General features: G+C 39.3%; 1 protein-coding gene across 1 annotated transcript in view; it reads left to right on the top strand.

The window, feature by feature from the left end:
- The window catches only part of EPB41L4B (erythrocyte membrane protein band 4.1 like 4B), a 165027-nt gene that overhangs the window by 69876 nt on the left and 79914 nt on the right, over window positions 1-15237 (top strand). Inside the window, exons 2-3 of the mRNA XM_083188266.1 lie at window positions 4310-4414; window positions 5944-5986. Of these exons, the coding sequence (XP_083044392.1) occupies window positions 4310-4414; window positions 5944-5986 (148 nt within the window). The remainder of the gene's footprint in view (window positions 1-4309; window positions 4415-5943; window positions 5987-15237) is intronic.

The following is a 15237-nucleotide window of genomic DNA, read 5'->3' as shown; positions in this document are numbered from 1 at the left end:
TTTTGAAGTACTAGCATATTAATGACTGGCAGCAGCTATATTACTATTACATAATTGCTGCTCATGTCTTCTATCAATTGATGATCCATAACTACTCACCGCGCTTATATTAATGCAGTGGAACAACACTTCTTGTGCACACACACAGTGCCACTGCCTTCAACTAGCTGCTCTTCTAGTCATGTGGCATACTGTCATTTTTCAGCTCTTTATAACTATAAGTAGCTCTGGGCTGCACTGTGGGCAGTTACAGCACCAGTAAAGGGTTAATACTGCCATTTATTAGGCGCTTTTGGCATTTACATCACCATAGAGCACCATGAAATGCCCCTGTATTAGGAGCTCTGTGCTGCCCTACTGGTAGTTAAATGCTCAGCACCAGTGGGACCAAAGGTAAAAGGATAATAGGTAATGACATGTATTATTTAGGAGCTCTGGTCTGTGTGCACCAGTAAAGCATTCTCCATCCCATGTTGTGTGAAACTGCACCCAAATCTCCACAGGAGGAACTTATAATGAATTCAAAACATGCGAGATCCAATGCCAGGAATATGACTATTTCCCTTATTTTGGAATATGAACATGGTGGGAAACTCCTAAACCATAGCTGATTCGCTGGGATCTTAAAAGTTTTTGGGCAGGTTTGCTTTACAGAAAAATGCAATCCACGCATCTCTAGCTATGATGACTACAAGCATAACTAGAAAACAAAACTTTAATGAATGAAATAAGGGCAGAATGTGCTTCCCCGTTGTCACAAATGCAGAGAAGATGCAACTGAAATAGCGAACTTCATAATATGACATTGCATGATGGTGTTCAAACAAAAAAAGCATTCACTGTTGCTCCAGTGGAGACTTGAGTCTACCTAACCTGTATTTGGTGGTACACACCAATACTCCTGACAAACTGAGATTTAACAGTACTTTGCCATATTTTTCCTGTTTAACTGACCCTTTTATGGTATTCCTCCATGCCAAGTTAATTTTGGTAATCGTACTTGAATTTTACGGTAATTCCGGTTCAGCTGCTTTTGCCCATATGTTGCTTCCGATTATAAAAGATAAAATATGCCTTAGCTGGGTGTGGGTTTATATACATTTTAGTTTAATTTACTCTTGCATCTCTTGAAAAGAGTACAGACGGTTTCTTGTCTGTTTTGAAGGGAGCATGCAGTAATTTACTGCAGACTAATTGAACTGGTGGGTCTATTCTATTAAAGCCCACGGCAACCCAGAGCCTACTCTTGACAAGTATATATTATGAGGAACTCTGCATTAAGTGGCCTGACGGCAGATGACCTAAACGTGTTGGGTACAGGATACCAGCAGTCAGGATGCTTGCAGTCAGAATATTGACACTTGCATCCCCACTGCCTATAATACTTACAGGGGTGCTTAAATCAACTAAGCCGAACACCTTTTCTCCTCCGGCCTAACATTATAGATTCCTCTGTTAGGGTTCCAGCGTTGGCATTATGACCACTGATGGGATTCTGACCACCAGATTCCTGTCCTTTAGGATATTAACTATATTCCCCTAGAACACACTACTTCACATGGGATGTTGCTATGGGCAACCAATCCAATACGATCTATTATAGTCTAGAACAGTGGTTCCCAACCCTGGTCCTCAAGTACCCCCAACAGTGCACGTTTTCCAGGTCACCCGGCAGGTGCACTCATTATTCAGGCACATTTGAAAAGATCCACAGGTGGAGCTAAAGATCCACAGGTGGAGCTAATTATAGCACTTGTGATTCTGTGTTGAGACCTGCAAAACATGCACTGTTGGGGGTACTTGAGGACCAGGTTTGGGAACCACTGGTCTAGAAGATGCTAAATAATAAGTGTGGTTGCTCATAGCAACATCCAATGTGAAATAGAACTCACACCTTAGTAATTTTCCCCCTTAATGGGGTCGTTTACTTGGCAAGAAAGATGGGTTGTAATTGAATAGCCTTCATTTTTTAAGCCCGAGGCTACCCAAGGTTACTTTACTCCTTACAGTAACTAGCTGCATCTGAATTAAGCACCCCCTCATAATCTGATACATGTTTTTCTCCTTACCCACATTTATTGCCACCCTTGCATCATACCTTAACTCTTGATGAAAACTCACACCGTTTTTTTTCTTGGTTTTAGGTTTCTGTATCATTTTGAACACTTACTGCATCCAGCCAAAATACAATCAAGTGCTCCGTTTTGTATCAGATTTTTTTCTTTCTGGAATGTAAACAAATGCTTTGCACCCAAACACTTTCACTTACCAAGGTCCCCATAATATCTTATTATTTTAGATGAGTGCTAAATCCTCTTTTAAGCACTATTTTCCCCATGCCATAAAAAAATAAATAAATAAAAAAAGCACACTACCATGTCTAAAAAAAAATCGCACATGGGCATTAATTCAAACACTTTCATGACCAAAAATCACTTTTTCATGACCAAAACTCGCACCAAATTGCATGCCATTTCGGTTTCGACATGATAAATCGCATTCTATTACATCTGAGAATTGGTCAAAAAAATTTCAGATTTTTAAACATGTCATATGGCGCAAATTTGGAACCTTACAAAAAATTGCACCCTATTAAATCTCGCCCATGGTTCAGAACTCCGGTTGCTGATCGATTTGTTTGAGTAGGGACGATTGTGGGATAAAATTATTTGTGTTCTGAACACATAAGTCTTCAAAACTTGATATGGAAGACTTACAAACTAGTTTCTACAATAGAATACATTATCAATTTATGAAACCGCACAAATTTGCTACCCCTCCAATAAAATCATTGAACTATCTGTATTATATGCCAACTTACTTAACAGAAATGGTCAGAGAATGGTATTCTATTCATTATTGACTTCATAAAGGTGCCTTTTTTACGTTTAGAATGTGTGGGTACGTACTGATAATAAGGGAATGATAATAAGGGCTGAGCTGCCATATTGCTGGCGAAAATGCCCCATACATCAGCAATCACAATTAATGGTTTTCCAGATCCAGTGATTTTTTTTTTTTTTTTTGGCCAGATAAATGGTTTCTACAATCTATTTGACTTGCCCACAAATTAGATTTATTTCAGTGATCGGCAGATTTTTCCCATCTAAAGATTGCATCTTCATATCTGGAAAGTGCCCATACATCACCTCAATCGATTGTGATTTCAGATGTTACTTCTTTTCATAATGTAAATAGAAGAAGACGACGAAACGGGAATGCCCGAACATATAAAAAAACAACCGCAGATAATACCAGATTATTAAACATGTTTAAAAATCTGATTCAGCAATCGATTGGCCATCCCGATCAATTTTTGATCGGGATCGCCAAAAGGGGGAGCCCACACATTAAAGATTAATTGTGACAATCATCTCCAGATCTGAGGATTGTCACAATTAATTGCTGATGTATGGGGCCCATTAGTTTATGAATAGTTAAATTTTAGTCAGGGTTGCCTACCTGACCCTCTCCACAGAGAAAATGTTCTGTTCCTGGGCTTCCCTGGTAATGTATGATTGTCATCACCTGTGGTGAAACACCTTTCTTATCGATTTAACTACTGTAGCTCACCACATGTGATGGCAATCATACATTACCAGGGAAGTCCAGGAACAGAGCATTTTCTCCCTGAAGGAGAGGGTTAGGTAGGCAACCCTGATTTTAGTAAATTTACTTTATTTTAATGGATGTCTAAAAAAAAAAATTGGAAGAACGATTTACAGGCTTTCAGAATGTCTTAGTAGTTGTAGTTTATGCTATTTTAACATACACTTTCTAGGTTGTATATGTGAAATAAAAGTATTGCACTGTGGGCTAGGAAATTATTTCAAACATTGCCTAATTCAGCATGGATCGCTAAGAAAAATGTTTCTTAAATGGACAACACCATGAGCACTGCAGGTGGGGCAAATATAGCGTGCAGATTTACATTTAGGTGAGTTATTTTGTTTCTCTGTAGGGTAAATACTGGCCGCTTTAATTTTACACTGCCGTTTAGATTGTAGCTTAAACACATCCCACCTAAATCTTTAATCTCTGCACATGTTACTTTTGCCTCACCTGCATGGTTCTGCTCATTGGTGAAATATTTTGCTCTGCGATCCTTACTTAGTTAGGCCCATAGTTTGCAATTTTGTTAAAAAAAATAAAAAATTATAAAATGTTACAGTTGCAATTTGTACAGTTTGCCGTGATGCAGAACTCTGATACTGCTTGTAGTAGTGATCAAGTGTTTGATGTGTAGTAGTATTCCACAGAAAATAAATAAATGCTGTATGTGCTAAGCACAGTTCTTTTTGTATTTCAGAAACAAGCCAAAGGGCAGGATTTGTTTGACCAGATTGTATACCATTTGGACTTGGTGGAAACTGATTATTTTGGCCTACAGTATATGGATGCTGCCCAAGTATCGGTATGTATCTTCCTGCCTTATCTATGTACTGTTCTCATTTTAGAGACCTATGTGGTTACTGAAACTTACAAATCAATACTAAAAAAAATAAAATAGAGCAGGAATACTAAATAAAATGTAATCCTTTTTCATCAGTGGCTATATCTTCATTTAAGTTCTGGTTTTAAAGTAGGCATCTCAAAGCCATGTTATTTAATGCTACAACAAAGGAACATAGGGCAGTATTCAATGAGGCTGATTCGCCAGGTTTTATGGCGATTTTGTGCTATTTTCGTGCTGTAAGGCGATTTTTTTTTTTTTTTTTTTTTACTAAAACGGTGAATCACCCTATTCAATGACCAGATGGCGAATACATTTCAAGGTTATTGCCATGATTCACCGAGTAGCAATCGCTATCTTTTTATGGTAAAGTGGAATGTGAACTTTTAAAATAAAGTGTTTTTTGTTTTTTACATTTGGTGTAAAAAAATCAGGAATTTTATTCTGAGGAGGGGCATGCTATTTTTATTCATGTGCTGTGTTTTTTTTTTTTTTACACAGAGCAGCCAGCAGGGCGCCGGGAGCCGAGCCGCTCATTAGATATTCATATATTCACTGCACCCGATCATTACATATGCACGATCGGGTGTATTGAATACCCGATCCCCTGTTGGCTATCCCGGGGGGCAGCCTGTGCCCCCCCCCCCACAAACATTCTGGGGCAGGCAGGGAGACTTCCATCTCCCTGCCTGCTGTCGTCCTCAGGCTCCCTGCGGCATCGCCGCAGGAGTTAAAATTCGCCGGTCAGGGGCAGTGAGCCCCTGACTCGTTGAATACTGGAGCCGGCGAGGCTCCGGAAGGCGGCGGGCAGTGGCGAATGTGCAGCGAATCCTTAACAGGATTCGCTGCACATCGTCAAAATTCTCATTGAATACTACCCATAGTGTTGGAATTGCAAGAATAGTGTCTGGGGGATGCAAATTAGGACTAATAGAGAAGTTTTTGGTTCAATTCTTACATATTCTTACTAACAAATAATTCTCATAGTCAGATATTTCATAGTGGTCAAAATGACTTCTGGATCACACACAAAGGATTGTTTATGGGGTGGTGGTGGAGTTGGTTAAAGATATTGACCATTGAGTGTAATCTTCCCCGTTATTTTTCTAAAATGCACAAATGATGCAATAGGAATGGAAGTGGGTATACCAAACAAATTGATAATCTTTAAGTTCAGTAAAATACAGCAGCGTTAATAGTTGCTGGTGTTGATTATGAAACAAAAGGGTATGTTTGTCATGGCTTTTGAAATTGCAGTGATGTTCTAATAGCATTGAATGCAAAGTACAGTTAGGGATCATTCATATAAAGTAACATTGCACCTCTTCTTTTAAGGACACTGAGGAAAAGTTTATTACAAGTCTGTATTATTTTATCCTCCATCATCATTTTAATTATTTTTAAAATCATTCTAGTGGAGAATTTTATGATTAATGTATTCTGATTGATATGACAATTTTTTTATGCATTTTTCTTTCTTTTCTTTTAAGCATTGGCTGGATCATACGAAACCTATAAAGAAACAAATAAAAAGTAAGTACCATTAAATGCTTTGGTTTCTTTCAATCCCATTCTATGTGTAGTCATTGTACAACATTAAATATTGTTTATGGCACTTTTTTTTTTTCACACGTTGATTCACCATATAATCTCCTTTCTGCCATTTTAGATAAGGTGAGGCAAAATAATAGCCCAAAACAATACAGCAGGATTTCTGTACAAATGTGCCACTCACCACTGAATAAACGGTTTCCAAAAATCTCTTGGCCAAAATCTACACCTTTTTTATACTTCCAATTTTCAAGATTTGGCAAATATTATGTTATGTAGTGTGCATCTGCCCAGGCAGCTTCCTATTACAACATTACTCCTGTCATTATGTTTTCCACTGAATAAATTGCTCTGAAATAAGTATATAAATGAACAGATTTTTGTATTGTGCCTTCATCTGGGGGACAGTTGTGTATACTTGCCAGAGTCTGATGCATGGTTGGTGGCGCAATCGGCTAAGTGTGTACCAAGCCCTGGAGATTTCCAAGCCATGAACAGAAAATCAAGAAGATATCATGTGAACAATCAGTATAGGGAAAATATATTTTTTGTTTCTTACCAGTTAAATATTTCTCTGGTATGCATTTAATTACACATGGGGTTAGTGAGGGATAGAGGTGTTAGAAAATGAGGTGACTTTTTAGTGGTAAAAATGAATTCAATGTTGGCGTACAGAGTGTAGATGATTTAGTCAAAGTGGTTTGTCAAGTCAAGTTATAGAAAAAAATCTTAAAGATTATTATAGATTTTTATGGCAATGGGTTCTACATTTGACAAAATCTGGCTTCTGCTTTGTTAGCAAAGCTATGGAAAAAAGGTTTGACGTAATTAATTTGTATAGGTTATCCAAACCTATTAATCCAAGACAAAGTTGTTGTTCATAGCAGAACAACTCGGAGTAGGAGTAGAGTACCTAGAAATGCAGCCTTAGACACCTCTGGCATGCATTGTAGCAGTGGTTGTCAGAAGAGTTATGTGGTTAAAATCATTGGAGGCGGGCACAGAAACAAAGACTTTTCTGGTAAATTTGCCAACTTCTTGTTGTTCCTTTAAACAGAAAACAACCCAGTCCTCTTAGGGAAAGGGGCAATCTTCCTTGGCCATATGTTTTTGTTTCAGAGATAAATCTACAGTAGGTTAGTCAGAAAGGACTAGCGGAAACAAACATCAAAGGTCCATTTTAAGTCTGTTTGACATAGAAGGGAAGGCCACATACGCTCAAACTTTTCAGGAGTACGTGTGTGATTACTGTAATTCAGAGTCCAATGAAGATGTCTTCAGACAAATGGGTAACAACCATAATCGAAAAAGGCTATGTTACGGTAGGCTATGGTATCGGTATGTCTGGTCTATCCCAAAAGATTTTTAACATGGCCAGCAGACAATAAAATATAGATCTTTTAGACTGAAAAGATCAAGGACATTCAAAAGCTAGTCAACATTATTTTAGGACTCAAAAATCCACCAGTTCTGTTTCATGAAATGGTAAGGGAAGATGAGACAATCCAGCATGCAAAGTTCCATTCCAGAATGTTACAGTTAAACATTCTAATGGGTTGATCAGGTTCCCATTTTCACCTATCAAATCCGTTCATTCCCCTACCTCCAAAAAACAAGACAGTTAGGTGGTGGACTAATGTGCAAAATCTGAATAAAGGCAGGAGCTTTCATCCCCTGGACTAGATAATAACCACTCCATGGTTGGGGAGGTGGGGGCATTGTAGAAAACCACCATTTTCAGAAATGTTGGCGCTAAGAGCTATTTATTTTATTCCCCTTTATTTTGGAGAAACCTATATGAACTCAGTTGGTCCTTGCTACAGCAGTAGCATATATGAATCACCAAGGAGGGATTTAAGGCAACCTTTCATATTCTGTATTCAAACCAAGATTTAAAGAAAAAATGTTTTTTTTCTTGAAATCTTATTTTCTTATTTGTCTGTCTTGAACGTTGGCTTTTGTCTTGGACATTATATTAGCTAGGATGGTGCCAGAATAAAGTATTTTCCTGCAAATCTCCATATTTAGCCATTCATAATAAAAGGGCAGTGTTTTCTACATACCACTCATTTCTAAGCAGGCTTTTAGCTAAACGGATTACCACCACAATTAAGCTGGTATATTAGCTACTGTATGTTCCAGATAACATTTCAGTCCATCCCACAATCTCTATAGGTACTTCATGGGCAGCACATATTCTGCAGATCAGTTATGTAGACCAGCGACATGGTCCATGTTTCATGCATTCACCAAATTCTCCAATTTTGATGTCCAGTGAGCTTGACTTTGGCTTTAACGTATTGAGTTATGAAATGTGGATGCACCCTCCCCTGGGGGTTGCTTTTGTACATCCCCATGTGTTATACAATGTTCACCAGATACAAGAAAATAATTTTTTTGGTACTTAACAGTTAAATCTCTTTTTCTATTCTCTACTTCATCGGGGGACACTTTGATCCCTCACTTATTAATGGAATATACGATAAAGAGGTCAATTGCTTTATTCTACCTATCCTTAAGGCTTTTTAAGTTCAAACTGAGGAGGGGTTGGAGGTTAGGAGTTTTTACAACACACAAAAAAAAATGTGGTGACACCTCTATCCCTCACTGACCCATATGTAATGAAGTATCTCAGAGATTAAGTCAGACAAAGATTTAACTAGTCAATGCAAAAAAAAAGTTTTTCCTATATTGATCACATGATTTGTGTTTGATTTGCTTCCTTGAAGTTGAAATATGTAAAGCTTGGTACACACTTGGCCGATTTGCAGCAATAACCATACAACCAATTTTGGTAATTATACACAATTGCAAATCGGCCACACATTATGTCTGTGATGTCATTGTCAGCGGTTCCTGTAGCCAGCATAACATGTCGTTCAGTTACCCGTACACACAAGCAGGTGTATCCACATTTGCCGTACTGAAGGGCTGAGGCGATATGTCTGAACAATGTCTTTCACAGATATGTTGTGTACACATGAGCCGATGTACTTATACATGTATATCACGTGCAAAACAAAAAGGAAGAAAGTCCCAAGGCGCAAACTTAGTCATTGCTGCCTCAATATCGATGGAGGATCACTGGGGTACCTCCCTTGTAGAATTTAGAAAAAAAAGGATATTGATGGCGCTTGACTCTTGGGGTGCAGGGCGTGTTGCAGTGATGGTCACGGTGACATATGGGAAAAAGGATTTTAAACAATGGATCAGTGACTTGCAATGAGAATGTTGCAACCAGGGGAAGGGTTGGAAAAAAGTGAGTGGCGTACCGAACTCACTTAGTGATGAGAATGGATACACGTGTAAAGGTATCTTTTAGATGGTCACTCCTTCAGTGAAGATGTTTATATGGTGATCAGAATGCGTACCATACTCACAGGAGAAATGGATGTTAAACTCCTATCTGGGTTTCTTTGGTGCGTCTCCTTAAGGCAATTCAATAGGGGAATCCCTTGTTGTGGATTTGGAAAAATACAGAAAGATAATGTTTGTAAACAATTCTATTGGAACATGAACCGATTTATACAGAGGGGACCCGTAAATCGTACCGAAACTCACAAAGAAATGTGAAATGCCAAGTGTAGAAAGGTTTCTTTAGGGGGATCACCCAGAGTGCAGGGATCTTGGATCTGTATTGGATGCGTACCGTACTTACAAAGCATCAAGCACTGGTAATCCTATAATGGTATCTTTGATCGGATGGGTCTAACAGGTATTTTTCCATTCAATTTGGCTCGTCAGTTGAGCAACAAAAAAAGATGGAGAATGGAGACCGTCTCAATACCAGACAATTTAATAAACAAGTTTAAAAACAAAAATTAAATTAAAAGAACAAGTGGAAAATTACACCTTTCTCTTAGATCAATTTAGCCATTTATTCACATAAAATACAAAAAGTCCACCGGCTGACAGAGACATTACAATTTATCAGTAAAATTACAATTCATAAAACATACTGCTGATCAATTTGCTGGTTTATCAGGCAAATTATATATATATATATATATATATATATAACAGACAGGAGATCCGGCACAACCACTTAAAAGTCCAGCTCCGGCGGGTGCCCACACAGCAAACACGCTAATTAGAATCCACAGAGGTGTCGCACTCCAGCCATTTTTCAAAAGCTTCTTTATTGCAAACAACGATGACACAGCAACGTTTCAATACACTTAAGTATTATCGTCAGGCTCATTGAACTTACAAACAGACACTGTTTAAATAATGAACACCGCGCCAACCAGCCAGGGTACACGCCCAGCCAGGCGGCGCTATCAGATGACATCATCAAACGTTACTAAGTTGCAATATCTAAGACAATATATCAAAATGCTAAAGTAACCAAAACCACCTATAACATAAAAACAAACACCATGTAACATATAAGTCCATCGTGAATGAACAATTACTGCTATATTGATCAGGACAAAAACCGTCCCATATTAAGCATAATAAATACAGCGTGATATATAAAAAGACATAGCAAAAAATCACAAAGTAACCAAAACCACTTATAACGAAATTACAAACAACATCTAACATATAGCGGATAGTCTCACTGATAGGTTTAGCATAACATCAAAGGCAAAAATACTGAGAACATCGGTCAGAATTATCAAATGCAAAAACATCGAACAAATCAATGGAATCATTGTAGTAAAACATTAAGGCCCATATTTTCATTAAGCCCCTTAGGAGCAACTGTATCCAATCTTATGATCCATCTAGATGCACATTGCAATAATCGAAGACCACGATCACCCCCCCCGTAGAGAGGGTGCTACGTGGTCTATCATACGGTATTTTAAAGACGCAATGCTATGTCCAGCTGTAAAAAAGTGGCGAGCCACTGGCTGTTCACTTTTACCAGTCTTAAGGGCTTTAGAAATCGAAGACCGATGTCCAGCCATTCGATCCTTAAAGCTACACTCGGTTTTTCCGATGTAGCTTAAGCCACAAGGGCACAAAATCTGATAAACCACATAACGGGAATTACACGAAAGTGTATGTCTGATGGTAAGTACCTTTCCCGTATGAGGGTGATAAAATGTAGGACCAGGAATCATAAATCTGCAAGTAGTGCAGGGACATCGCACACAACCCAATTTTTTTGATCGATCCATATCGGTCGGTGTGTATGTCCTTACTAGATGATCACGTAAATTGGGTGGACGTTTGTAACATGACATCAATCGGGAATTGTTAAGCTTAAGTTCAGGGTCACTCTGTACTATTGGCCACAACTTTTTGGCTGCAGAATTAATTTTAGTACTACAGGTGTTAAATGTATTAACCCAGGGAAACATTACAGTATTATTATTTCTAGTGGGCACATTATGGAGCAACAAATTTCTATCCAGATTAATCACTCGTTGTTTGGTAGCCTCTAAGGTATCTCTATCATAGCCCCTAGCTGCAAATTTGTCCACCATTTTGCAGCTAGGGGCTATGATAGAGATACCTTAGAGGCTACCAAACAACGAGTGATTAATCTGGATAGAAATTTGTTGCTCCATAATGTGCCCACTAGAAATAATAATACTGTAATGTTTCCCTGGGTTAATACATTTAACACCTGTAGTACTAAAATTAATTCTGCAGCCAAAAAGTTGTGGCCAATAGTACAGAGTGACCCTGAACTTAAGCTTAACAATTCCCGATTGATGTCATGTTACAAACGTCCACCCAATTTACGTGATCATCTAGTAAGGACATACACACCGACCGATATGGATCGATCAAAAAAATTGGGTTGTGTGCGATGTCCCTGCACTACTTGCAGATTTATGATTCCTGGTCCTACATTTTATCACCCTCATACGGGAAAGGTACTTACCATCAGACATACACTTTCGTGTAATTCCCGTTATGTGGTTTATCAGATTTTGTGCCCTTGTGGCTTAAGCTACATCGGAAAAACCGAGTGTAGCTTTAAGGATCGAATGGCTGGACATCGGTCTTCGATTTCTAAAGCCCTTAAGACTGGTAAAAGTGAACAGCCAGTGGCTCGCCACTTTTTTACAGCTGGACATAGCATTGCGTCTTTAAAATACCGTATGATAGACCACGTAGCACCCTCTCTACGGGGGGGGGTGATCGTGGTCTTCGATTATTGCAATGTGAATCTAGATGGATCATAAGATTGGATACAGTTGCTCCTAAGGGGCTTAATGAAAATATGGGCCTTAATGTTTTACTACAATGATTCCATTGATTTGTTCGATGTTTTTGCATTTGATAATTCTGACCGATGTTCTCAGTATTTTTGCCTTTGATTCTCGCTGATGTTATGCTAAACCTATCAGTGAGACTATCCGCTATATGTTAGATGTTGTTTGTAATTTCGTTATAAGTGGTTTTGGTTACTTTGTGATTTTTTGCTATGTCTTTTTTATATATCACGCTGTATTTATTATGCTTAATATGGGAAGGTTTTTGTCCTGATCAATATAGCAGTAATTGTTCATTCACGATGGACTTATATGTTACATGGTGTTTGTTTTTATGTTATAGGTGGTTTTGGTTACTTTAGCATTTTGATATATTGTCTTAGATATTGCAACTTAGTAATGTTTGATGATGTCATCTGATAGCGCCGCCTGGCTGGGCGTGTACCCTGGCTGGTTGGCGCGGTGTTCATTATTTAAACAGTGTCTGTTTGTAAGTTCAATGAGCCTGACGATAATACTTAAGTGTATTGAAACGTTGCTGTGTCATCGTTGTTTGCAATAAAGAAGCTTTTGAAAAAGGGCTGGAGTGCGACACCTCTGTGGATTCTAATTAGCGTGTTTGCTGTGTGGGCACCCGCCTGAGCTGGACTTTTAAGTGGTTGTGCCGGATCTCCTGTCTGTTATATATATATATATATATATATATATTCCATAGACAAAAAACCTTACGGTTTCACATGTCCCATTAAGGCTTCTTACACATGATCTGGCATTTCAGAAACCTGTTGTAACTCTTCCACTCAAACTCCAAAAAGCAATGAAATTCCGATTATTAAGGCAGACGCCTTAATGGACGTGTTCCTTGCGCAATACAGATATGGTACGCCATCACAGCCTGTGGGTAAGTGCAGATTCAGCACTCTCACAGAGTGAGATTGCTGTCACTCACACAATGGTGGAGCTGCTAATTCACAGATTTGTGTGCTCATTGGAATACACACATGCAGTCTATGCAACTGAAGGTCTGAGCAGTAAACAGAGCCGAGAGGATGGGGTAAAAGTGGTGTTGATTGGGGGAGGAGACAGTGTGGTGCAGTTGAGGAGGAATAGAAATGCGTAGATGGTGGAAAGGCTAAGCAGCATTGATGGGAGACTAACAAATGCGGATGGGTGGAAAACAGTGGCACAGATTGGGGGAGGGAAGACAGAGTGATGCGATTGGGTGGGAAACAGTGAAGCAGTTGGAGAAAAGACAGTGGACCAGATAGGAGAGAGATAGCAGTATAGATGGAAGGAAACTGTGGCATGGATGAGAAGGGCAGAGCAGCATGGATGGAGGGGGTAGAGAGTATCACTAATAGACTGGGATGCATTGGCACAGATTGAAAGAAAAAGAGTGGCATCGGTGTGGAAAGACAGGGCAGCGCAGATGGGGAAAGACACATTGGTGCAGATAAGGCAATACACACAGCAGTAGGTATCGGGGAAGACAGAGCAGCATGAAGGTGTATAGGAGAAAAAAGTGTTGATGCATAGTAGTTGGGAGTATTATAGTTTTTGCAATTATGAAAGATGTTTCTGGTAACTGCATGTGAATACTAAATTAAATGGATATAGGTAGTGAGTGTGAAAGATGTTGGACCCTCAGTGGGATAGTTCTAGTAATAGTGTTTATTCTACCACCTGCCATCTTTGAAAACCCATGCAGTTCCTCTATATTGCTGTCTGCTGTAGTGTTTCTTGCACAGGTCTGGTTTGCAGTGCTGATATACAGACCACACTGTGCTAGAAGCACTACAGCAGACAGCTATACCCCAGGCAGGGAAGAGGAACTGCATGTGTTTTCAAAGATGGTGGGTGCTAGAATGAACACTATAGTAATTCAGTGGGCTAGACCGTTTTAGATGATTGCGGGTACTTACAGTATTAGGATGAGTACGTCACATAACTGCTCAGACCTTCAGTTGCATGGGCTGCATGTGTGTATTCCAATGAGCACACACATCTGTGAATTAGCAGCTCCACCATTGTGTGAGTGACAGCAATCTCACTCTGTGATGGCGTACCATATCTGTATTGCGCAAGGAACACGTCCATTAAGGCGTCTGCCTTAATATTCGGAATTTCATTGCTTTTTTGAGTTTGAGTGGAAGAGTTACAACAGGTTTCTGAAATGCCAGATCATGTGTAAGAAGCCTTAATGGGACATGTGAAACCGTAAGGTTTTTTGTCTATGGAATTTCATGGCTTTTTTTTAATTTTTTTTTTTTTAATTCAGAAATCTAAAATTTCACTGTAAGAATAAACATTGGATTTATTTAAATGTTTAACAAGAACACACCCCTGGCAACGAGCATTACCCCTGGCTACAAGCATTACAAACCCCTGGCAATGAGTATGACACCCATCCAAGAGCATGAAACCCATTGTGTAAAAGCTTTACTGTAGGGCATTGTAGTGTGAGGCATATGGTGCAGTGGACATTACTGTATGGGGCTTAATATGGTGAAAAAATGTTTTTCCCTGTGGTGGCCAAGGTCTGTTGGTGTAGGGCCAAAAACTGGGGTGTAAGGTAGTCTTTTCTGGCGAGGCCATGACTATTTTAATGAGAGCATGTGCCTTGCATGGGGCAGAGATCAAATTACACTTGCATGGATAGGGTTAGGCTGTGAGTGTGTGCATGGAAAGGGTTAGGCTGTTAGTGTGTGTATGAATGGAGTTAGGCCGGGTGTGTGTGTGGATAGGGTTAGGCTGCGGGTGTGTATGGATAGAGAGTGTGCAGATGGGTGTGTGTGGATAGGGTAGGCTACATGTATGGATAGTGTTAGGCTATGTGTGTGTGTGTGTGTGTGTGTGTGTGTGTGTGTGTGTGTGTATGGATAGGGTTAGGCTATGGGTGTGTGTGTGTTTGGCACCTGTGTTATAACCCTGTACACACAGTCAATGATGCCTATCCCTACATATACATGACACGCTGACTCTACCAGGTCACGGATCAGCTGAGGATGTGTATGTATGAATAGGGTTAGGCTAAATATGTGTGTGTGTATGTATGAA

This window comes from Crinia signifera, chromosome 5, assembly GCF_055691185.1.
Source record: "Crinia signifera chromosome 5, ASM5569118v1, whole genome shotgun sequence".
NCBI lineage: Eukaryota > Metazoa > Chordata > Amphibia > Anura > Myobatrachidae > Crinia > Crinia signifera.
This window is presented reverse-complemented; position numbering and strand designations above follow the sequence as displayed.